The sequence below is a fragment of the Vicia villosa genome, linkage group LG6, assembly GCF_029867415.1.
Source record: "Vicia villosa cultivar HV-30 ecotype Madison, WI linkage group LG6, Vvil1.0, whole genome shotgun sequence".
Classification (NCBI taxonomy): Eukaryota; Viridiplantae; Streptophyta; class Magnoliopsida; order Fabales; family Fabaceae; genus Vicia; species Vicia villosa.
Window position 1 is genome coordinate 76851523 of NC_081185.1, and position 26148 is coordinate 76877670.

General features: G+C 34.8%; 2 protein-coding genes across 2 annotated transcripts; both read left to right on the forward strand.

Annotated features, from left to right (window-relative positions):
• Positions 1-4573: 4573 nt before the first annotated feature.
• On the forward strand, positions 4574-5638 carry LOC131609248 (uncharacterized). The gene is made up of 4 exons (XM_058880924.1): positions 4574-4701; positions 4796-4853; positions 5047-5156; positions 5276-5638. The coding sequence occupies exons 2-4, from the start codon at positions 4848-4850 to the stop codon at positions 5358-5360; spliced, it is 201 nt and encodes a 66-aa protein (XP_058736907.1). The 5' UTR covers positions 4574-4701; positions 4796-4847; the 3' UTR covers positions 5361-5638.
• Positions 5639-7895: 2257 nt separating this feature from the next.
• Positions 7896-9156, forward strand: LOC131609247 (protein PYRICULARIA ORYZAE RESISTANCE 21-like). Its single transcript, XM_058880923.1, has 3 exons — positions 7896-8156; positions 8248-8329; positions 8444-9156. The coding sequence occupies exons 1-3, from the start codon at positions 8145-8147 to the stop codon at positions 8965-8967; spliced, it is 618 nt and encodes a 205-aa protein (XP_058736906.1). The 5' UTR covers positions 7896-8144; the 3' UTR covers positions 8968-9156.
• Positions 9157-26148: the final 16992 nt, after the last annotated feature.

Below are 26148 nucleotides of genomic sequence, written 5' to 3' on the forward strand. Positions count from 1 at the left end.
ATGCAGGTCTAAAGACTTAGCACAATGTTTAAGTTTTTCTTTGTTATCCGAAGCATAGTCGAGGCAGGTCAAGATGGATAAGGTAGAGCGTTATTCAAGGACATGTGGAAGCTCGCAGAACGAAATTTGCATGGATACGTGGCAAATTTTGCTTAGTTGACCATTGTAGATGGTTATTTTAGGATTTCTATATAAACATCATTTGTTTTTCAATTTTAAGGGTCCGTGTTTGTTACATTATTATAGAAACTCAAAGTATGCGTGTCAAAGTGATAAAAGAGTGATTTCTGGAGAATGTATGTATGCGTTTCATTTACAAATTCCAAGCAATTTACTTTCATTTTATATAAAAAAAATTCAGTCTCTTTAAATTATTTTACTTCTTTACTTTGTGCTCTTTCTTTTAAGTTCTTTGTTTAACTCAAAGATTACAACAACTATCGAAATCCTTGATAGTATAACATTCGCATTACCACAAATTAACACCAAAATTTGTTAAAATTTTAGCACTGTGTCCTAAGATTCCCTAGTTGATCCTGCAAGTAACCTTTAATAAGAAACTAGAGATTGTTTACCAAAAATCAGGGTAAACAAATTGGCATGCCTAGTGGATACTTTGTGCTAGTCTTTTTGTAGATTATATGTGTTTGAGTCTAGAATTGTTCTCTTCGAAATTTAGTCACTGATTTATGAATTTGAGGAATGATAAAGGTCTTCCATAAATGGTACGTCCACCCACCAATAATTCACAAAATAATCCCCAAAGTAGTGGAGAACCATCAGTTGCATCAACAACCGGAGAAAAAAATGTGAATCCTTCACAAATATTAAGTTCTCAGAGACCAACTTTTGGTGAACCCAGGATGCCGTTTTGCTCCGGTTTTACAATGCCAACAGACAATATGACATGTCCATACGGTATACCGTTATCAATTATGGAAGGCCTTCATAATAATGCATCGAACTATAGAGACAACATGATGGCAATTACACCGCCTTTTTCCCATCATGCTTCAGCGTCGACCATGAAGAATTTGGTTCGAACGCTACCGCATTTTGGAGGGACAAGCTATATCCTCCAAACGACATCAATGTTGAATACGACATCTATGATGTCCATCAGGAAGCAGATAGACGAAAGCAACCATGAAATGGTAAATGCTTTAACACAGTAAATCGAGATAATTTTTAATCCCTTAATTAATAATACTAACTAGAGTTATGAAATGCTTGCTAACCAGATGGCTCGAATAGCCGACTTTTTCAGTACCCCACAGCCTCAAGCAAGACCAACTCCCCAATTTCGAACGTAAGACCTGTTGAAACCCCTGATAATTGGACAGTTCCTAGTAATTTGAGGCAAATACTAAATAGGGATGACAAAATATATATAGGTCAAAAAAACCCAAGGGTAACAGTAGTAAATAGAAATCAAGATGTCGACCAGATTTTTAGGAATGCCCAACAAAATATTTATGGGGGCCACCACAATATAGCAAACATGGTCGAACAAATTTTAGTTCAAAACACTTTGAACATAGGTCTCCATAGACCCAATTTCATATTTCCGTTGTCGAAATATATTCCGCAGATCGAATTACCCAAGGGTTAGAAAGTCCCCAAATTTACCAAGTTCGCTTGCGACACAAATGAGTCTACAGTTGAACACGTCGCTAGGTTCTAGACTGAGGCTGGCGACATAGTCAATAATGAGACTTTGAAGATGAAATAATTTCCAAATTATCAAAAAAAGAATGCTTTTACTTGGTTTACCACACTTCCTCCATACTCTATACACATTTGGAATTAGTTGGAGAGACTGTTTCATGAACAGTTTTACATGGGAGAGTCGAAAATAAGTATGAAGGAGTTGGCATGTGTGAGGCGAAAGATGCTTGAGTCTATTGATGACTACCTAAATAGGTTTAGACTTCTTAAGGCGAGATGCTATACACAAGTCTATGAGCATAAGTTGGTTGAAATGATCGTGGGCGGTTTAGATTATTCCATTAGGAAGAAGCTTAACACACAATATCTTAGGGAGATCGCGTAATTGGCAGACAAAGTTCGCCAAGTAGAAAGTCTGAGGGCCGAAAAATCTAGGACGAATAAATACCATAAGAAAGAGAAAGTTGCATACGTGGCAACTGATGAGTACATGTCTGACTTTGATGACACAGTCGAAGAGAGTGAGGTTAATACGGTCAAACTTAAGCCATGACCTCCTTATGTTTGCAAAGTGCATAAACCGTCGAACGGGAAGAATCCCGTCGAATCTAACAAAAATGACAAATTCACCAAAAAAAACATATACATTTGACATAACTAAATGTGAAAAAAAAAAGTTTTGGTAACTGATGGACATATCATAGTGCCTCTGAGCCTAATGAATCCCCATTGGAACAAAAGAAAAAAAAGAGGTTTTTGTAAATACGATAATTTTCTTGATCATACAACTTCCTAATGTGTACTTTTCAGGGATCTAGTGCAAAAAGCGTTGAATGAGGGAAGACTCCAATTTGGCGAGAAGCCAAAGTCATTAATGCAAGTCGACATCGATCCACTGCACGTTGAAGAAGAAAATCACGTCGAACCTTTTGAGGTGCTTATGGTCGAGGCTACTGAGGGTCTCGATATGGAGGTCGAAAGAGTTAAAGAAACTCCCGTAGTCATCAAAGAATGAGTGCAACCGGCTTATCCTTAAGTCGACGAAGGTTTGATTGATTTCCTTGAAAGATGCATGTTGAATGATTTTAAGACTATGATGTGCCCAAGGTACAACGCAATGTACGACAAAGATGTTGCAAGAGAGCTTGAAGATGCACGACAGCTGTCGCGTTGCAAAAAATACTCGAGTGCATTGCCCACAAACAACGACAAATGGTCATCTCAACCAAATTTAGAGTTCGGGAGTCGGTTATACAAGGGGAAGGTATTAACACCCCTTACATCCGTTATACTCAACGATACCTATTTAGTTAGTTCTCTATCCTTAACTACTTCAATGATCATATCATCTTCATTTCAAGTAGGAAAATGAAAACAGATGCTCAAAACCTTTAAACTTCTTCAATGTTACAATAGTATGGAGAATATCCCATCACCTCATATTTCGGAAAACCATAGTCAAAGACATTGATTAGAAACTTAGTTAGAGTTTTGTTTCTTCCTGAGAAAGAGGAAGGTGAGGTAATGACACAATCACATTCATAATTACTTGTACCAAAATAAAAAAGAACACTATAAAAGTTAAACATCTCCATTTCAAACATATGGCAATCCATAGTACCATCATATCTATTACAGTGAATAACACATAATGAAATGGAAAATCTAAAAATGGATGTTTCACAAACCTTATTCCCTAAGTTCTAATTTGTGAATGATCATCATACCTTAACAGAGATACGAACAAAAACACCAAGGAATAAGCAAACAAAAAAGAATAAAAAGGAAAAAAAACATATATACCATTACAAAGAAACAAACACAAACAAAGAAAATTTTATAAAAATGATGAGAAAGAAAGAATATAGGCGCAACTAAAGATAAAAAGACTAGAAAAATTCATATTTATAAGATAGATCTTATAGGGACCATCATAGTAAAGCTAGGGGCATAATAATTCATATTATAGAAAACATCGTTTGACAAGTGTGAAATGTTTTTTGAAAAGAATGTCATATAGTTAGTTGGCGTGTGAATATAGGAATTGATAGGATAAACTCATTTAAAACACATTTTGTAAGAGGGTTATGATCCAACACACATAAGCACAACTAACAAAGGCTTTTCCATCAATGTAAAGATGTTAATGGTTCATTTCTGCCGCTACCACGTGTTCGAAAATATGCAAAATGCCATTAATTTTCGAGGTCTCCAAAATTTTACTTTAGCAATTCCACCTTACAACTCTCGTGCTTGAAGGGTTGTGAATTGTCATAGCTCCCAAAATTACATGTTCATCGTGGAACACAACGGGCTACAAGTTATGAAGACCATTAACCTATTCACTTAGACATATCTTCATTAGACTTCAAAATCTTCTGGTATCTACCCATTTCCTACCATGTAAGGTCTTTAGGCCGTTCATTGCTTACAAATGTTCAATAATCAAATAATGATACATCCAAAATCAAGACACTGAAGATCATACATGGTTAGACAACACTAGAGCACACTCAAATCACAATTGAAATTGAAGTATAATGATGACGATTATGCCAAGTTGAGACCATTAATACCCTCTCCTCTCCTCTTCTATATATACTTGTTAGACTCAAAACCCTAAACCATTATATCTAAACATCATTTATCTTAACTATAAGACACTCTTATTCATCTTAACTATAACACACTCTTATCAAGATCCACCATACATCTATAAAAAACAAACCATATTATTCAATGAAGAATGATTCAACAACCTTCAAGTTGATATATCATTTTAACACCAATACAACCATATCGACCATGACTTTGTCTAGTCAAACTTAACATGCTGATATGAAATAATTTTACCCTCGCCCTCATACTCAAATATAAAAACCTTTTCCCAAAATCTAAAAATAAAAATAAAAAAACTTTATTTTAAGTCCATTGATCTGTTTGCCAAGCTGGTAACGAATCTTCCCAAGTCCATATAATTTCCTCACTTTGTCAAAATTTTCATCATTCCTTGCATTCTACTTCGTTAATCAGGTACCTCTCTTTTCCCCTCTCTCACTTTGCGTTTTTTTTTTCCTCTCTAAATTCCTTAATTTAATTTCCTATTTTTCTGTTTTCAATTTTCTAGGGTTTTTCATCGACTCTCATCTCGTTTCGCTCTTCAAGAATCAACAACAATCATGACTCATATCCTTTTAATCTTCGTCCAATTCTTCCCCAATTTTGTCAATTTAGGGTTTATGTAGACTTTTGTTCCGGATTTCAAAAATTTTCAATTTTTTTGAATAATTATTTGTTCCCTTTGCCAAAATCCAATTTTTTTTTCATTTGTGATTTGAATCTTTATTTGAAATTGTTTGGATTTAACTTTAAAGCAAACGCGGTAACCAGAGAGAGAAAGATCGTGAAAGGGCTCAATCTAGAGTCGGTGGTTCTAAGGGAAAACCAGTAAAGGGTGATGGGTTGACCCCTGAACAGCGTAGAGAAAGGTTGTGTTAATTAAAATCTACTTTTATCAATTTCGTTTTGAAAATTTCATTTTTTTTAATATTTATTAAATGTTTTTAATTGTATTAACTTGAATTTTTGTTGATTTTTTCATGAGCAGGGATGCGAAGGCTCTGCAGGAGAAGACAGCTAAGAAAGCTGCTCAGGATGCTGCAGGGAATAATGCTGGTGGAAGCAAGAAATAGGCGATGGTTTGATTGTTGTTACTGATTTGGATGGAGCTCGATGAGGTGTTGTTGGTTTTATACGTTTATGGAAAATTGAAAATATTTGTATGAATTGTTCTGGTCATCTTTTTTGGTAGTTTAGAATCAAATGTGTTTATTATTTTCATAATGATTGGTGTTTCCTTGGAATTGATTGTTGTTGGATGCTGAGCCAATGGCTTGTAATGTATCTTTGTTTGGATTTGGAATACTACCATTTTTGTGATGATTTTGATCTTTTGCTGTTTGTGCTGTCATTTTGTTTTGTTTGTTACCTAGCTTTGCTCTTATGTTAACTCAATTTTTATGTTAGGCATAATTCATTGAATCAGTAACATATAATTTGTGTATGTATCTTAGATGTTGGTCTGAAAATATTAGGGAGTGTTAGGGTGGCATCTGTAGTAGAGAAGATGGTGGAAAATAGACTTAGGTGGTTTGAGCATGTAGAGGAAAGATATGTAGATTCTGTGGTAAGGAGAGTACATTAGATAGAGAGAAATCAAACAACTAGAGAAAGAGGAAGACCTAGACAGACTATAAGAGAAGTTATTAAGAAAAATCTCGAGATTAACGATTTGGATAGAAGTATGGTCCTAGATAGAACATTATGGTGGAATTTGATCCATGTAGGCATCCCACTTAGTGAAATAAGGCTTGGTTTTTGTTGTCGGAGATGTTGGTATGAAGGTTGGGTTGGTAATGCTGACAAAGATGTAATTTTTTTACTGCATATATTTTCTCATATTCTGATAATAATGGGTGGTTCTGGGTTTTGGGACTTATATTTGTAACCGTATTTGTTTACAGAGTTTAATAGAAACCTGCATCCTAGGAAAAACTCATCAACTTGGTTGATATGCTTATTGTGTACCCCCAATTTAAAAATAACCTCAAAATGATAGATTCTTACGGATTAGTGTAAAAGTAGTTTACACTAACAATGCATTTGCATGTCTCCTTTGAGAATTGAGGTAAATCAATCATTTGTGTATTTGCTTGTATTCATGTTCGTACCCTTTCTGTCATCCAATAAATGCTGACCTCTTCATATTTAAGGAAAGCTAATTCAATTATTCCCAAGTAGCCACATCATTAGAGAGTGTTGAGGTAGCACCTATAATAGAAAAGATGATAGAAAATCGGTAGATTTTATGGCAGGATAGTAGATCAGATGGAGAGAAGTCAAACAATTAGAGGTAGAGTAAGATTTCGAGATTTCAAAATTAATGATTTGGATAGAAGCGTGATTGTAGATAGAATATTATGATATGGTCTTGGATAGAATATTGTGACAGAAGTTGATCCATGTAGCCTACTCCACTGGGTGAGATAAGATAAGGCTTAATGTTGTTGTTGAAGATCCTTGCTTTGCCTTCTTGAAACTAGGACACCCAACACTCGTGTGTCTAGGCTTCTTGCTCTCGAATTATTTGAATTATATGATTTGACACTTCCCAAAGGAAGTGATTTCCTTTTGATTACTTTTCTTGAATGTCTGAACTTTTCTTTCTCTATAGTCTCTTAATTTTTCTGGAAGTAAAACATTTGTCTGTGATATATGTTGTCCTCTTCACCTGAATCATTGTATTCAAAAGTGTCTTAGCCTTATGCCCTTTGAAGGGAATTCTCTGCCAATCTTTTAGAACAATAGACTTGGTCATTCTTTGTGTATGTATCTTCAGTTCTTCACCATATTGTTTCAATTTCCGTTTCATGGATCTTCAAGGATCAAAAAAAGAACTCTAGTATAGTTCTGAGTTGGGACAATAGGTTACCGTTAGTTGGAAGACATATTATACTCTACTTGACAATTGTTAACATGTGTTCTAAAGAACTCTTTAAGAATGTGATCTTAAAATAAAAGACAGCGCAATTGCTTAAAAATTTATAGTTGTTATTCTCATTATAAAGTTTCTTCTTATTTTTAATATAAACTTTTTACTTTTGGATTTCATAGCATTCTAGGAGCACAAGTGAGCAAGACTCGTATTCCTTTTTTACGAATCATTTATGTTTCTATTCCTTTGTTGCAGTTATTTTCAAATGAAGCCTTTTCATATCATTATCAATCAAAAAGTTACTACCAGACTACCACTCTTTTTGTTAAACTAAAACCCCTTCATTGCTCAATTTTAATAAATTATGTAAGGATTCATGATGGGTTTGATATATGAAATGATTTTAAAAGTTTAAAAAGTAGTTAAGTTTGACAAAATTAGAAGTATCTAAAGAAAAGATACTTGGAATTTTTTAATTTTGTGAGATTTGGTGTCATGTTTGGTGAGTTTAGATAACAGAAAAAAGTTTAATCGAATTAATTTGTGAAAGATTATGAAAATAGAGTTTAACTAAACAAAAATTATGGAGGAACTTAATATTATTAATAATATTTTTAAAAAACTATAATTTTGAGGACTTAATTAGCTCAAAAAATTGCTAGAAGAGCAAAACGACATATTGATTACAACAAAATATCAACAAATTAATTAATTTTGGCAATGTGATAAATGAATTGAACATCACGACGTTAGCAACTTGCATATAATTGGTTGTGATGGTTTAGTGAGTGCGATGCAATATCATCCACCTATCTTATTTTTCAAGCATATGATTTCTATCTCTTTTTCCATATTACATTTGTCATTATCTTAACCACTTTTTCTCTTCTTTTCATTCTTATTATCTTTTTTGATCATCTTCATTCTTATCATCTAAGCAACTACGTTTTAGTTTTAGATCTAAGCTCTATATTTCCAAGCCATGGAGCAAAAGGTAAGTAACAATATTAGCACAGCTACTACTCAGTAGGTTTAACGCGACAATTCTCGAATTTCAATTAAGCAACTTTCTTGAACTCATGCAGGTTGCCATAATGAAGCTCAAGGTTGATCTTCAATGTAGAAAATGCTGCAAGAAAGTCAAGAAGGTCCTTTGCAAATACCCACGTGAGTCTTTCAATAATATTATTTTTTCTCTCAATAATATTTATTTTCAAAATTTCTTAAGTCAATAATTTGTGTTTTTTTTTGTGTTGTTGTTGCAATTTTGATGAATGAAAGAAATTCGAGATCAATTATATGATGAGAAAAATGGCATAGTAACCATAAGAGTGGTGTGTTGTAGCCCAGAGAAGGTAAGAGACAATATTTGTTGTCAAGGAGGTGGTACAATCAAGAGCATAGAAATTGTGCAACCACCAAAGCCTAAAGAGCCAGAGAAAAAGCCCGAGGCCGAGGTAAAGCCCAAAGCCCAACCAGGCCCACCTATTGATGCTCAACCAAAACAACAAAAACCCGCTCCAGCACCGGCTCCCGCCCCAGCTCCTGCTCCAGCTCCAGCACCAGCTCCTACTGCAGCTGCGCCAGCTGTAATATTTCCACATACGACACCAATGTCCATTCTTTCATATCCTTCACCGATTGTTCCTTATGGGTATGTTTATGGGCCTGGACATAGTGGGCCTGCAGAAGTTTACGGGAGGCCCATATACGATAGCTATGGATGGAATGGGCCTTGTTATGCGGGCCATCACCACCATGAATACATGCACGAAGAAGAGGCGCCGGGGTGTACAATAAGTTGAAGGGTTATTGGGTTGAATATGATAATTATTAAGGCTGAGAGATACTTATATAAATAACTTTACAATTTTATATTTTGAATTTTGTGAAATAAATGTTGAAACTTAAAGTTGTAATATATGGTCTACCAAAATATAAAGCCGTGTTTATAGTATAGATCAATATGAGTTTAATAAACTTTTGTTTTTTAATTTTTGCATAACAAGTCTTTTAAACTTTATTTGCTTAATCCAAAAGAAAAAACATTTAAAACAAAAAAAATTCTGAATTAAGGTGAATTTTAACTTATAATCACCTCTTTCTGTGGTATTTATTTGGTTTCATTAATTGATCGAAGATGATTAAGTTCTAATTCACATTGATTAATCAATGACTTTGACATAACTAGTTAAGCTACCCGTGTATATTACCAAAAAAATTAGATAAAATAATTCAATGATTAAATAAAGTTTTAAATTATTGTAATATAATTTAATATTAATTTTAAAAAAATTAATAAAATATTTAAAATGTGATAACTCATATGAATTTAGATTATAAATTTGATAAATAATTTAAAAATAATTAGTATTTTTTATCAATTAGAAAACAACCAAGAAATTTATGTGATATATTATAATTGAATAAAATTTTGCACATATTAAAAACTTAAATACATTTTACTTATTGTGTAAAATTTTAATTATTTAATTTATTATTTATTAAAACTTGTAGTTTTTGGTGTATAATATTAATAAGTAGAGATATGCACTTCAACTATTAATATATTGTTTGTACTATAATTTTAAAAAATAAAGAAAATAACTTAAATTTATAATTTTTATCACAACAATTTTTACATTACTATTTTATTTATTTTCGAAGTATTTAATATTAAACTTTAATTAATAATTTAATTTAAAAGTATTTTTTATCAAAGGTAATTCTTTAAATGAATACCAATAGAATAAAAATATTTTAAAATACATTTTTATCCGTTAACACCATATTTATTGTAAATTAATTTTGAATCTACAAACAAAATTGCGGATGATTTTCTCTTATTTAAAGTAAATACCAAAAACTTAAATATTCTAGAATAAATTAATTATTTGAGAAAATTTGCAAAGGTCAAATTAATGAAACTAATTAAATGTAAAAAAAGTCATATTCACATCAACCACTAAAAAATTATAAAAATAGTTATAACATGACACTAACAAAAGTTATATCAATATAAACAAAAGTTTAACTATTTGAAATAAAATAACTCGAGTTTATATTATGACACAAAACAAATGGTAAGATACATATGTAAAGTGAAACAAAAACAATTATAAAAAAATGCAATAAACACCGCCAAATACCTCCAATGATTTGTTTGCATAAAACAATGTTAACTCAATATGATATATATATATATATATATATATATATATATATATATATATATATATATATATATATATATATATATATATATATATATATATATATATATATATATATATATATATATATATATATATATATATATATATATATATATATATATATATATATAAAATTGAAGTAGATAAAATATTATAAAATAATAATTTAAAAATGGAACTATAGAATGAGTGATATTTTTAGTTAAAACATAAAAATATATATTACCAAAAATTATATTTTATATAAGGATATTTAATTTTTTTTCTCTTTCCTTAACAAAAATATGGAGAAAATATGATCAAAAGAAATATATGTCAAATATTATTACAATTTTAAATTACATTTTACATATATTATAAAACTTTAAATATAGGATAGATTCCTAAATTTTATAAGTTTGGAAGATTTTTTTAATAAAAATTTTCATTAGGAGCTGAATATTAATTTTATTATAATTATTATTATTATTATTATTATTTTAATATAGGAGCAAATAACAAACATTTTGTTTATAAATGTATGGTCATTATTGTTTTTCTTCCTTTTTTTTTAATATGTATCCTTCACACAATAATTTTTAAAAAATAGAATCTTATAATATTAACTATTAAATAATAGTAATTATTATTATTATTTATAATAATTTATATTATTATTATTATTACTATTATTTAATAGTGTTAGATTAATATTATAAGATTATTATTATTATTATTAATTATTAATGTAAAATCAATTTTAAAAAAATAGAATTAGGGTTGATATTAGAGTGACATGTGTCAAAAATTGTCGAGAGTTGTTATCATGATGACACATGGCTAGGGTTGCCATCATGACAACCTTGCATTTATATATAAGATTATCGTTGTTATTAGCAAGTTAGTTATAATGGCCTTACCTTTTTGGATTAAATTGTAAACCCAATTGTTTTGTGTTTGTTGTTCAATGGGGAAAATTTTACTATATACTCCAACAATTATTACTCTATCCTTACAATTTATTCAATTTGACTATCTAAAACAAAATGAGTTTATGCAATACAAGAAAACCGTGGTTTAAAGTGATCAACGGATCAACCCACTAAAAACACAAGAAAACCGTGGTCTTAGGTGATCAACCCACGACACCTCCTTTTAGCAACACTTTTAAACGATTGTCTAAAGTAACATGTTTGTAACAAAACAAGTTTAGGCAACACAAGATAACCGTGACCTAAAGTGAATACACGACTTTTAGTTATGTATAAACTGTTGTCTAAATTTTGAAGAAAAAAAATTAAACCACCGAAATACTTTAATTAATTTAATTAAGTTGTTTGGTGAACAAGTTGAAAATTATCGGAATATTTTAATTAAGTTATTCGATATATTCAAAAAATAAAAATTTGGCTACAAGAACTCTTTTCTCAAGTGTTCCGATAAACTAATGTAGGGGTACAAAAATTTTCAATTTCAAAAAATCTAATAATAAATAAAAAGTGTATAATTGGAATACTTTACCATGTCTATGTGTCGACACATACACTGTATGAGTTGACACACGTGCTTCAAGAATAAAGCCTGTAGCTTATTTTTTCATGTGTTGACACATACTCTACTATTCGACGATTGATGATTATCAAGTATAGAGAAATCTAAAGTGTTTCTAAACACTTAAGCGATTTTCAAAATTTGGTAAATCAAGTCACTAATATGAAAATGGTGCTTGAAGATGAATTGCAAGTATTGTTACTACTAAGTTTCTTACCAAATAATTGGAATACACTTATGGTTTCATGAAGAAAATCATAACCAGAAAATGTTCTAACATTGAATATTTTCTTACCAAATAATTGGAATACACTTCTGATTTCATGAAAAAAATCATAACCACAAAGTGTTCTAACATTCAATATAGCAAAATATAGTATGCTCAATGAAGAATCAAGATGGAAGGAATAGAGAACATCGATGGAGTCTAAGGCATTTGTCATAGACTATTGTTGAAGAAACATCCACAAAAAATTAAATACTAGAGATAAGTAAAAGAGAAAGACAAGATATAAGTACAAAAGAAGATCGTGGACAAGAAAAGACGTAGAATATTATTATTGTCACAAGAAAGGTCACATGAAGAGAGAATGTAGAAAGCTCAAAAGAGATAAAAAATGGTGATACGAGTAACATAGTTGTTACCATTTTTAAGACAATGAGGTAATATTCGTCTGTGATAATGACCATGTTAAATTGGCATTGTAAGATACATGTTGTATCATTCAATGTAACCTCACGAAAGGGTTTCTTTTCCTCGTATACAAGTGGTGATTTTGGTCATGTGAAGATAGAGAATGATAATAGATCCATGATTAATGTGAAAAATGATATGTTTTCCAGAAACAAACACTGATTCTCACCTAATATTGAAAGACGTGGTACATGTTCCTAACATGTGTATCAATCTAATATTCATAGGACTATTAGACGAAGAAGGATATACTAGTGTGTTAGGGGATACAAAATGAAAGCTAACAAAAAGTTCTTTGGTAATAGCCCGAAGAAAGAAAGTAATCACTCTTTATGTGGAGAAGACTCATCGGTCGAGCTATGGCATAAAATGCTCGAAGATATGAGTGAGAAGGGATGTCAAATTCTAATTCAAAGTGATACTTTGGCTGGAAAACAACATAAAGTTTCATTTCAACCCCACATAGAAGACCAAATGGTTTAGATTTGGTGCATTATGATGTTTGTGGTCCAATGACCACTAATATTCATGAAGGTGTAAGGTATTTCGTTATTTTTATTGATGATCATTTAAGAAAAGTTTAGGCGTATGCCCTCAAAACAAAAGATCGGGTGTTTGTAGTATTTAAACATCTAATGTTGAGCGAGAATTTGGCAAGAAGTTAAAATGTATTTGCATTGACAATGGAGTAGAAACTACTACAAGCACAGACGGACCTACCTTTACTAGTGTGTGGGTTGATGCCCCCACTAAAATTATAATTCCTAAAGATAACTTGTCATTGTCATAGTGTGTAATGTGTTAAACGTTATGTAATGCACTTTTATACCAATATTTGGACAAGAATGGAATATCAATCACAACAGTAATAATAAAATTCAACATACCTATATACCGAGTCTTTGAAACAACATTAGTTGTGTTACCAATGCAATGAATTTGACTATTGTATTTAATACTATACATAATTTAAACTCTAATAATTTTTATATTATAAAATGTATTGTTCGTACATTTTTATATTTTATTGATATTAAAGAGGTTATTCACTGTGTAAATATTTAAGTTATACAAAAGTGCTATTTTTTATAGATTAGTTTTTAAATTATATATTTTTTTATAAATCGAGTACCTTCTGCGCGCAACTGCAGAGATTAATTCATCGATTCTTGTAAGATCATAATATATGAAAAACTCTCCCTAAAAAAATTTTATACAACTGTATGTTCAACACTGGATTTGAATTAAAGCCCTTTTGTTAAGTTGGAACAAACCTCCGTCATCTCAACCAAATGTTGTTGAATAGCTCTTAAAATATCTTTACAAATGTTTATATAGTGTAATTTTTTTGAATGCACATGTAAAGTATTACACTATTGTTCGTGACTACTAATCTCATGTTAAAAAAAATTAAAATTCATATATAAGAATCGATCCCACTATATAAATCTTTTGGGTCCATCACTTAATGTCTCCACAACTTAAAATGTCTGGGTCCGTCCTGACTACGAGTAATAAAGAAAATTTATTTATCCACCTCCCTATCTTCTTGGTCACCTCTGGCAAAAAACCCAAAATGCCCCTAACTTCGGAAATGCATTTCCGAAGTCACTTATTTTATGAGGAAAAAGGTGGTTTCGGAAATGCACTTCCGAAAACATGTTTTTTTTTTATGAAAAAAACTGATTTCGGAAATGTACATCCGAATTATTGTTTTTTTTCTCCAGAAAATAGGTGAATTCGGAAGTGCATCTCCGAATTCACCCCTTGGAAGAATTCAGAAATGTACTTCCAAAATAAGGTCTGATACAGAAAAATAACAAACAACAACGATTCGATTTATTTAAAGGATGAAGATTACAAAGATCACATTACATAAAAATTAAAATTACATATTGTTAAACACGGGTAGGTGAGGATGAGTCAACATTTTGATAACGTCGGCCCCCTATCTTTGAAGTTTCGCATCCAACTTGATCGGACCCTTCGAAGAAAATCGGTCGAAAGTTGACCACAAAACCTCTAGATCCTCGTCATTCTTGACTTCAAATGGGGTGAACTCAACGTCTCTCTCTTCGTTAAGCGAAGGCGAGCGGTACTCAAGGTTGACAACCTTCCGATTTTCTGGATATTGCAATAGCGTTTTGAGCGACGTTATCAATTCTGCAAACGGCGTGTCACGCGAGAAGCGGAATTAAAACGACATCGGGTAGCCACTGGTGAAGTAGACGAATGCTAGGTGGGGGTAGGTTTGTGTCATTTGTGTTTTGTGGTGTGAAGAGGATGAAAAAGAGTGTGTTGTATTTATAGACTTATTGGAGTAATAATGGCCCAATAAAACTTATCTTACATTCAGTGGATGTTTCGGAAATGAACTTCCGAAATTAGTCTAAAAACATGTATATTTCGGAAATGAACTTCTGAATTATGCAGAAACAGAGGTGAAAAATCACATTTTGTGCATTGCATTCTGTTTTGAGATAACAATAAGAAATGCATACAAAATAGGCACAACATAAACATTGACAAATTAAACATACTTATATTATATATGTATTGAATCGGTTTGATTTTACATGGTAAACGACAATACATACAAAAAATGACATGCACCGGTCATTACAAAAAAAAAGCGGTCCGGTTAAAACTAAAATTCGCTGAACCAATCGGTGGCGCTTAAATCTTAAATCGGTATGTTCTTTGACCGCTCTCTATTTTCCTCACGCTCTTGCTTCATCATTTCTTCAAACTCCGCCATTCTTTAAACGAAAGGATCCGGCCAAGTCTCCGCCTCATTTGTATGATGTGCCGTCCACTGACAAGAAGTAGCCGGTATAGGACACCCCGGTTTCAAAAAAACTTGCATGAAGTGGCGTGATCTTAGATACCCGATACATATGATGCGGCTCGACGCGTCCAATGGCAGTCGGCTATGAAATGGAAAGAATGTCTCACATAGTCCAAATCTCGTCAAATCGACACACACCCGATCGTACGTGTTAGAATCCCAATTGTGTATATTTTGTATATAAGTTTTGTGGTATTTCTTAAACTCTTGTGCCAAATTTTATTACCTTTTGATATAATAGTATGTAAATAAATAACTTTGTGTTTATTTTCTAAATTTAGTTAGTTTATTAACTCTTGTAATGTTTTCTTTAGGTTTTATCAATTTGTGGGCAAGATGGAATGAAAAGAATAGTTGAAACAAGCTTGCAATGAGGTTGGAAGACCAAAAGAAGGAATTTTGTGCAAGAAGGTCCGCTCAGCGGAGTTCAAGCGGACCCAGACAGAAATTTTCCATCAGAAAGTTCGCTCAGCGGAGTTGAAGCGGACATGGGCAGGGACGAGCAACAAAGTTGGCTCCGCTCAGCGGACCCCCTCCGCTCAGCGGACCTTGAAGACAAATCAGATATTTTAGCTGCTCCGCTCAGCGGACCTACTTTTTCAACTTTTGTTCTTAGCCACATAAAATTGATGATTAAGGAGATTAGGATAGTTTTTTATCATAACACACACTTGGAGAAAAAAGCTAGGGCAAGAGAAGAAGAGAAAAACCATTTTCCTTAAGAGAAAATCAAGATTTCTAAACATCTTTCTTTGATCTTCTTGAGTTTGATGTCACTAAATCTTGGTTTGTTGCTTGTTGTTGAAGCTTCCATGGATATGGAGGGCTAAGTTCCATCTTGTGTCAAGATTAGAGGTAGTTAGTTTGTAAATATGTACTTTCTTTGATCTATTATGTATGAACTTGGTTAATGATTAATACAAGGTGAATATCTTGTTGTTTATGTTTCATTTGTTGTTTTGGATCACTATTGAGAGATATGTTTCAAAGTTAGACCTAAAAGATATTCATCTATCAATAAACAAACTCTAGAGATAGATTTGTGAGTTGATAATCACATGTATCGAGCTTTTAAAGATTATCATGTTGATTGTCGGCATGAGAGATCATCTGACGGTGAATATGATAATAATCACGATATTGCTTTAGAGATAAACGGTATCGAGAGGATACGTGATTGTATTAATCATTAATAGGTTCATATATATAATCATTAGAGTACATATGAAGCAAACTAATGAACACTAATCTTGACACAGTTTTACCAAACCGTTTTTAAATCCTAAGTTATTGTCTTTAATTTCTTTTCATGCTATTTATCTTTCATGACACTAAAAACATCCAGAATCTTAATTCAAAATACATTAAGCTGTAGAACGGCGATAATATCGCATCAATCCCTGAGGAGACGATACTAAAAATACTTATCCTATACTTTCTAACTAAATGGCGCCGTTGTCGGGGATTGGCGTTAAGATATTATAAGCATAGCAATAGTTTTTGTGTGTTTTGAGTATAAATATTATTATTATTGCCTAGTCTTTGCTCACTTTTTGGTTAGTGTTTCAGCTCTGGTTTATGCGTGGGAGTGTACCAGCAGATCAGCTTCTTTTTGATCCAGAAATTGAAAGAACCGCAAGGAGATTGAACAGTAAAACCAGGAGAAGAAGGAAACTAGCCAAAGAACGAAGATTAGCCCAAGAAGCAACTACTTCATCAGCACCACAAGTTATAGAAGAAGAGATGGCAGGCCATGGAGAACAAGATCCACCACCACCACCACTGCCACCGCCTAGAGCACCATGTGCTAACAGTCCAAGAAGAGCAGCCTAGTTTGCACGAAATGACAACAATGCAAGAAATTCTGAAATGAAGACTGGCATTCTTCAGCTACTTTATGCTAGTCCCTTTGCAGGACTTGATCATGAGGACCCATATACACACTTGACAAAGTTTTATGAAATTGCTGGAGCAGTCGGAGCCCCTGAAAGAGAGGAAGAGCAGGTGTTTAAGAGATTATTCCTTCACTCATTGATTGGCAAAGCAAAGGATTGGTATCTAGACCAACCCACTCAAACCATGACAAATTGGAATGAGTTAGAAGAAAAGTTTCTTGATAGGTTCTTCCCTCAGTCACGGTTACTTGAAGCAAAAACAGCAATTTCAGTGTTCTCTCAAGGTGTGAATGAAACTCTCAATGAGGCATGGGAAAGGTATAAGTCAATGTTGAGAAAGTGTCCTAGTCATGGATTTGATGAACTTACTCAGATTCACATTTTTCGTAATGGCTTACAACCACAACCTAAGCTTCTATTAGATGCTACTGCTAGAGGTTCCTTGATGGCTAAGACAGCAGAGGAGGCCATAGAGATAATTGAGAAAATGGCCAGAAATGATCATCAGGTGCAACATAACCGAGGAGTTGTTCAAAAGAAACCGGGGCTTATTGAATTAGGAACCAATGATGCTAATCTTGCTCAGAATAAGCTTCTTTCTCAACAAGTGGAGGAGCTTACAAAACAAATGGCAAGGTTACCTCAACAACTCAAAGAGCTACAAGATCCTAACAAGAATAAACAAGTTGCTTCGTGTGAGCTTTGTAGTGGAGACCACCCTACCGGATATTGTCCACCGGTGAATGAAGTTAATTACATGGCGAATCAAAATCAAGGAGGCTATCAACAAAGACAAGCTCCTTACCAAAATCAAGGTGGGTACCAACAAAGGCCTAATGCACCACAATATGGCCAAGGGTGGAGACAAGATAATTATCAACAAAGACAAAGTCCCTATCAACAACAACCACCTTCTCAAGACAAGCCTTCAAAGTTGGAGGAGACTCTAAATCAATTCACGCAAGCATCAATGGCGAATCAAAAGAGTAATGAAGCGGCAATAAAGAATTTAGAAACTCAAGTCGGCCAACTTGCGAAACAAATAGCCGAGAAGCAAACCGGACCATCATTCACGGCAAACACTCAAACCAATCCTAAGGAGCATTGCAAAGCGGTTGTAACTAGGAGTGGGAGGGTGCTTGAAAGTGAAGTGGAGAAGGAGGTTGAGGAGGAGGAAGTTAGGATAGAAAAAGGGAAAGAGGTAGAAAGTGAAGTAGAACCAAAGAAAGATGAGGGAGTGTTAGTTGAAAATGAGAGTGAAGAAAAAAGTGAGGAAGAAAAAGAAAAAAATAGAGAAAAAAAGAGAAAGATTCAAGAGGGAAAGAAGAAAGTTATGAGTCCTCCCGTTCGTAATCTACCTTATCCTCATGATCCCTCAAAGAAAGATAATGAGAGGCAATATGCGCGTTTTCTTGACATATTTAGGCAATTGCAAATTAATATTCCTTTTGGGGAAGCTTTAGAGCAAATGCCAAAATATGCCAAGTTTATGAAGGACATCCTCACAAAGAAAAGAAGTTACACTGAGCCCGAAACGGTTGTCCTAGATGCTAAATGTAGTGCAATCATTCAAAGTACTTTACCAAGAAAGGAAAGAGATCCGGGAAGAGTTACTTTGCCGGTTACTATTGGTGACATTCATATTGGAAGAGGTTTGGTTGACACGGGTTCAAGTATCAATTTGATTCCCTTATCCATCGTCAAGAGGTTAGGCATTGTTGATATGAAAAATACAAGAATGACACTTCAATTAGCCGATAAGTCTACAACTATGCCTTTTGGGATAGCGGAAGATTTGCTTGTGAAAGTTGACAAGTTCTTCTTTCCAGTTGATTTTGTTGTCATTGATATGGAGGAAGATGTTGATACCCCATTGATACTAGGAAGACCTTTTATGAAGACGGCAAGGATGATGACAGACATTGATAATGGTTTGATGAAATTGAGGTTCCAAGATGAGGAAGTGTGTTTTGATCTCTCAGAAGCAATGAAATATCCAAATGATACAAGTGATTTTTTTAGAATTGATGATATGGAGGAAGTTATCATGCAAGTTGAAAGTCGAGCTCATGTGTTCAATCCTCTTGAGAAAACATTAACCAAAGCTCTTGATGTTCTCAATGAAGAAGAAGAAAAAGAGATTGAAGAGTGTTTGCGAGATCTTGATGTTTTTGAAGAGATAAGTCCTTTTGAAGCAAAGATGGAGGAGTTGAAAGATGAGCCAAAGGTGGAGGAAACTAAGTTAGAATTGAAGATGTTACCACCCCATTTGAAATATGTTTTTCTTGAAGAAGGTGGTAAGAAGCCGGTGATCATTAGTGGTTCATTGTCTAACAAGGAGGAAGAGAAATTAATTCATGTGTTGAAAGCTAACAAGGAGGCGATAGGATGGGTTCTTTCCGATCTAAAAGGAATTAGTCCGGCCTATTGTATGCATAAAATTATGATGGAGGAGGATTTTAAACCGGTAGCTCAACCTCAACGCCGGTTGAATCCTACAATGAAAGAAGTTGTAAGAAAGGAAGTGGTGAAACTATTGGAAGCCGGAATGATTTATCCTATTTCCGATAGTGCATGGGTGAGTCCAGTCCAAGTGGTACCAAAGAAAGGAGGAATGACCGTGATCACAAATGACAAGAATGAGTTGATTCCGACAAGGACCGTGACGGGTTGGAGGATGTGTATTGATTACCGAAAGCTTAACCAAGCTACTAGGAAAGATCACTGATCGGAAAAATTGCAAGTGTACTATTTTCACCGATGTAGTAATAATGGGTTTTACCCCAAGTATCGATCACGAGGATTGCGTAGGAAACACAAGTTATTTAAGTCAATTAAACAAAAGAGCAAATAGGTGTTTTGTTATAATGCAATAAGTAAATTTAAATAAAAGAAATAATAAAAATAAGCTGAAATTAAAGTTTGACTTTTTAGATGTAATTTGAGGTAATGCCAGGGTAGGTGTTTGATCTTCCTTATAATGACTCTGTAAAAAGATCTCTTCAACAAGTTCATAGACTGCAACTATTTGTTCTTAAGGGTGTTTCCCTAAGTCCTTAGTGGAAAGCCTTTTGGTTTGCAATCCTATTGCCTAAGTCCTTAGAAACAAAGGTTTGCAAACCAAAGATGTAAATAATCAAGAATGTTCAAATAACCTTTCGGTATCCCTAGTCCTAGGTGATAACTACTAGATCAAATTGTTTAAAAACCTTAACAACCGTAGTCCTACAAATTGTTAACCGTAGATCAATCTTTGTTTTTCCGACAAAGAAGGCATAAAAACATTAAACAATCAAATTGCATAAAACTAATACTTGATTAAAGAAATACGGAATTCAAAAGTCATTACAATTCAAATCAGGGACACCCCCCTAGCATTGGGGGGTTTAGCCTCTCATAATATTCAAGAAACCAAAATCAGAAAGTTTAGACATTTACAAAAGATTAGGAGAACTCTGATCTTCGATGGTTTCCACCGTTGAATCTCTTCGTCTTCCACAACCTTGATAACGCTATCTTGCTCTCTTATGGAATTCTTTCGTACGATCAAAAAGTATTTTCCCCTTGTCTCTCAAGCCTCTTTTAATCCCTCTAGGTTTTCAGATTTTAGCCTCAATGCCCAAACTGCCCCCGGACTTTAAAAATGGGAAAAACCACAAATTTAGAACTCCTGCCCGCACCGCTGACACGGCCGTGTCCTTTGACACGGGCAGACCGTGTCCGCTTCTGGTCTGGGAGATGAATTCTTCTTGAGGCCTGACACGGCCGTGTCAGGTGGCACGGTCAGACCGTGTCCGCCTCTGCCCATATGCTTTTTCCTTGCTTTTTGCTTCTTTCTTCACATCTTTTGGCCACGCGATCTTCCATCACTCTGAAGCTAACCTGAAACCATTACCAAACGAGATCAAAAGCACCTAATTGACAAAGAAAACGACATAAAAATACATTGCTCATAGAATAACTAGAATTAGATGAATTAAAGAAAAACACTTAAAAACAACCACAAAGTGTTACCAAGTATGGCGATCTTATGCCGAATGTATGACGAAATTAAGTAGAAATGGTGACCGATCAATCACTTCCCTTTACCTTTTATGGACCAAATGTTGGAAAGGTTATCGGGTCAAGAGTTTTATTATTTCTTGGATGGCTACTCCGGATACAACCAAATTTCAGTCAACCCGGAAGATCAAGAGAAAACGGTGTTCACTTGTCCCTTTGGAATTTTTGCTTATAGGCGAATGCCGTTTGGATTGTGTAATGCACCGGCCACTTTCCAAAGATGTATGCAAGCTATCTTCTCGGACTTCATAGAAAAGACAATGGAAGTTTTCATGGATGACTTCTCCGTTTTTGGAGCTTCATTTGATCTTTGTTTGAAGAATTTGGATGCCGTGTTGAAAAGATGTGTTGAAACCAACTTGGTCCTCAATTGGGAAAAATGCAATTTCATGGTTACCAAAGGCATAGTTCTTGGTCACAAAGTCTCTTCCAAAGGAATTGAAGTCGACCGAGCAAAAGTGGAGGTTATTGAAAAGTTGCCACCACCAACAAATGTCAAAGGAATTCGAAGCTTCTTATGCGGGATTCTATAGAAGGTTTATCAAGGACTTCTCAAAGATTGCAAAGCCTTTGAGCAGCTTGCTCAACAAAGATAAGTCTTTTATTTTTGATAATGCATGCCTTTTAGCTTTTAATGAATTGAAACAAAGATTGACTACCGCACCCATAATCATAGCGCCCGATTGGAAACTTGATTTTGAACTAATGTGTGACGCTAGTGATTATGCGGTAGGAGCGGTGTTGGGTCAAAGAAAAGGAAAAATTTTTCATGCTATACATTATGCTAGTAAGGTTCTTAATGAGGCACAAATTAATTATGCAACAACCGAAAAAGAGCTACTAGCTATTGTATATGCATTAGAAAAATTTAGGTCCTACTTAATTGGTTCGAAAGTTGTTGTTTACACTGACCATGCAGCGATAAAGTATTTGCTTACCAAGCCGGATTCAAAGCAAAGGCTCATCAGGTGGATATTGTTGCTACAAGAATTCCACTTAGAGATTAGAGACAAGAAAGGAGCGGAAAACTTGGTAGCGGATCATTTATCAAGGTTAGTGAATGAGAAGGTAACAAACAAAGAGGAAGAGGTTTTGGAATCATTCCCTGATGAAAAGTTATTCATGGTAGAAGAAAGGTCGTGGTTTGCTGACATGGCTAATCACAAGGCATCGGGATGGATACCGGAAGATTGGAGTAAAAGTGCAAGAAAGAAGTTCCTTCATGATGCCAAATTTTATGTGTGGGATGATCCATACTTGTTCAAAATTGGTGTGGATGGTGTGTTAAGGAGATGTGTGACAAGGGAAGAAGCAATGAGAATCTTGTGGCATTGTCATAACTCACCTTATGGTGGACACTATGGTGGACAAAGAACGGCGGCAAAAGTTCTCCAATCCGGGTTCTATTGGCCGACGTTATTCAAAGATGCTTACTTGCATGCACAAAGTTGTGATAATTGCCAAAGAAGTGGTGGAGTGAACAAGAGGAATGAGATGCCATTGACAAATATGTTAGAAGTGGAAGTGTTCGATTGTTGGGGAATAGACTTCGTAGGACCATTTCCTTCATCTTTTGGTTGTGAGTATATTTTGGTTGCGGTTGATTACGTTTCAAAGTGGGTGGAAGCAATAGTATGTCCGAAGGCGGATGGAAAGACCGTAATCAAGTTCGTGAAGAAAAACATTTTCACAAGGTTTGGAACACCAAGGATTCTCATTAGTGATGGTGGCTCACATTTTTGCAACACTCAACTTGAAAAAGTCTTACAACAATATGGTGTGAAGCACAAAGTGACAACAGCTTACCATCCACAAGCTAATGGTCAAGCCGAAGTGTCCAACCAAGAAATCAAAAGAATCTTGGAAAAAACAGTATCTTCATCAAGAAAGGATTGGTCACAAAAGTTGGATGATGCTTTATGGGCTTACCGTACGACATACAAGGCACCGATTGGTTTTACTCCGTTTCAAATGGTTTACAGGAAGAGTTGTCATTTACCCGTGGAATTGGAGCATAAGGCATTTTGGGCCTTGAAGTTGCTTAATTTTGATCCTAAGGCAAGTGGTGAAATGAGAAGATTGCAATTGCTTGAGATGGAAGAATTGCGATTACAAGCCTATGAATCCAACAAAATCTACAAGGAGAAAGTGAAAGGATATCATGATAGAAAGATTGTGGAGAAGGAGTTCAAAGAAGGCCAAATGGTTCTATTGTTTAATTCAAGGTTGAAATTGTTTCGGGAAAATTAAAGTCGAAGTGGTCGGGTCCGTTCCGAATCAAGGAAGTAAAAGACTATGGAGCGGTTGTGCTTGAAAATCCGACAACAAATGAAAGTTGGACTGTGAATGGTCAAAGACTCAAGCCGTATCTTGGTGGTGAAGTCGATCGAAGTTCAGAATCTGTTCCGATTTTTGATCCGTAAAGCCGCCTTGGACCGTCGAGCTAACCGACGTTAAACAAAGCGCTAGTTGGGAGGCACCCCAACATTGTAAGTATTCTCTGTTTTATGTGTTTTGGGACATTTGAAAAGTCGGTGGAGAAAGAATCGAGTGGAACAGACTGAAAAAAAACCAGAAAAACCAAGTTTTCTGTCATCCGCTGAGCGGACCCCCCTCCGCTGAGCGGACCTGCTAAAAACCAGAAAAATAAAAAAGGGCCCAATGGACCAAACCGGTCCAAAGGCCCACTTAAGAAAGAAGTATGTGGCTGAGCGGGTTCAGAACCCTAACTCACCACAAGTGTAAAACTCACTTGCCTCCACTTGCTCTCTTCTCCATCTCCACCATTTTCAAATCTTCAAGTTTCAATTTCTCTTCAGTCAAGTGTGTCTTTTGTTTTCTCCATTTTCAGACAAGGTATGTGTTGTTTAATGTTGCAATCTTTTGTTTAAAAGTATATTAGGGTTGTAGAGTTATGTTTCTTTTAGGAGTTAGTGTGATTTGGTAGTATAATTAAGATTAGAGTGTATATTATGTTTGATTTTAGTAAGAAATTCTGTTTATGTTTTAGATTTAGGTTAGATTAGATTTTGAATATTAGGGTTTCATCAATTGCAAGTTAATATTTGCTTTTTCATTGCTTATTTGCTTGCTTCCTTGTGCTTGAAAGGGGTTTGAAACCCCATGGATATTCATGATGCAGACCTGTGCTCTGCAGAATTTTTGAATTTCTGCGCAGGTCTGCTGAGCGGACCCTGCTGAGTACAGAATTTTATTTCTGTTATCTGTGGGTTGTGAAATGGGTTAGGGCCTTAGGCAATGCTACAGATGGATATGTTATATTCTATAAATGCTGTTTGACGATGTTTATTCGATGTTATGTTGTATTTTTTGTAGATGTCGTCAAGAAGTGATCGGGGAAAGCGAGCTAGGCAATTGACAGGTTCAAGCTCTGGAGCTGCTCCACAACCACCCTTCGATTCCCATAGGTTCCTAGGTCCAGTGCAGCCGACAAGGTTTGAGAAGTTGGTTGGTCGAAAGATTTGGCCTGAAAAGGTGTTTGACCTCCCACAAAGAGGTAACTTTAATCAGTTTCTGGAGAACATTGCGGAACGAAAGTGGGAAGCCTTGATCTCTCCTGATACTCAAATCAATGCGGATATTGTGCGTGAGTTCTATGCTAATGCAGTTCCGATTGAGGGAAGGGTGTACACTTACACTTCCTATGTGAGAGGTAGGGGAATTTCTTTTTCAAGGGATGCAATTAACACTTTTTTGGGAAGACCTTCTCCTCGTGCTGCAGGTGATAAGTGTGAGTATGCAAGGAAAAAGGCTGCAAGAACTTGGAATATGCAGGAGATTGCTGATTTGTTGTCTTTTGAGCACCGAGGGTTCACTCTTAACCCTTCCGGTTATATTCAAAAGATGGACAGGAAGAATATGACTCAAATGGCGCAGCTGTACACAGTTTTCCTCCTGAACAATGTCATGCCGAGGAGCCACACTTCTGACCTGACCATTGACATGTCTTGTCTTTTGTTTTGGATTATGACAGGTGGAGAGGTGGATGTGGCTCAAATCATTTCTGAGGAGATTAGGATCGTGGCTTCAAGTGGTACCAAGTCAGGGACGAAGCCTTCTGCTTAGCTTGGTTTTCCAAGTTTGATAATGGGACTTTGCAAGAAAGCGGGTGTGGAGTTTCCTGATGTGGCAAGCATGAAAAACACTAGTGTTGTGGATACTAGCTATGTGCACAGGCATTGCTCGTCTAAGCTAGGTGTCCAGCAGCATCCTCAGCCTCAGAACATGGCCCCTCCTGCTGGTGGTAGGTATAATGAGGAATTAGCTTGCAGGTACCATTGGGCGTATTTTGATGCCAACAGAAGATCACAGGCTATGATTCATGATTCTCTCTGCAAGCTCTATCGCCACCAAGTCAATCCGGCGGGTGTTCCCTCTTTTCCTACTGATGAGGATTATGAGGCTCATTGTGCATGGCCTGCGGAGAGGCCATTTTTCAGAGAGGGGGATGGTGAAGAGGAAGAAGAGGAAGGAGATGGCATGGAGCAGGATGATGAGGAGGATTGAGGATATCCAGTGTTGACTTTTGTTGTTGTTGTTTATTTAGTTTATGTTTAGTTCTATAATACTTTGATTTTACTTTTTGTTGTTGAACTAGTAGCATAATTTCCTATTGCTTTTGTTAGTAACTACTTTTGTGCCATCCGTATGAGGATGAGGTTTGATGTACTTTGGTGGCCGTGGATGCCACCCGAACATATTTTGTAGGCAACTTATGCCTT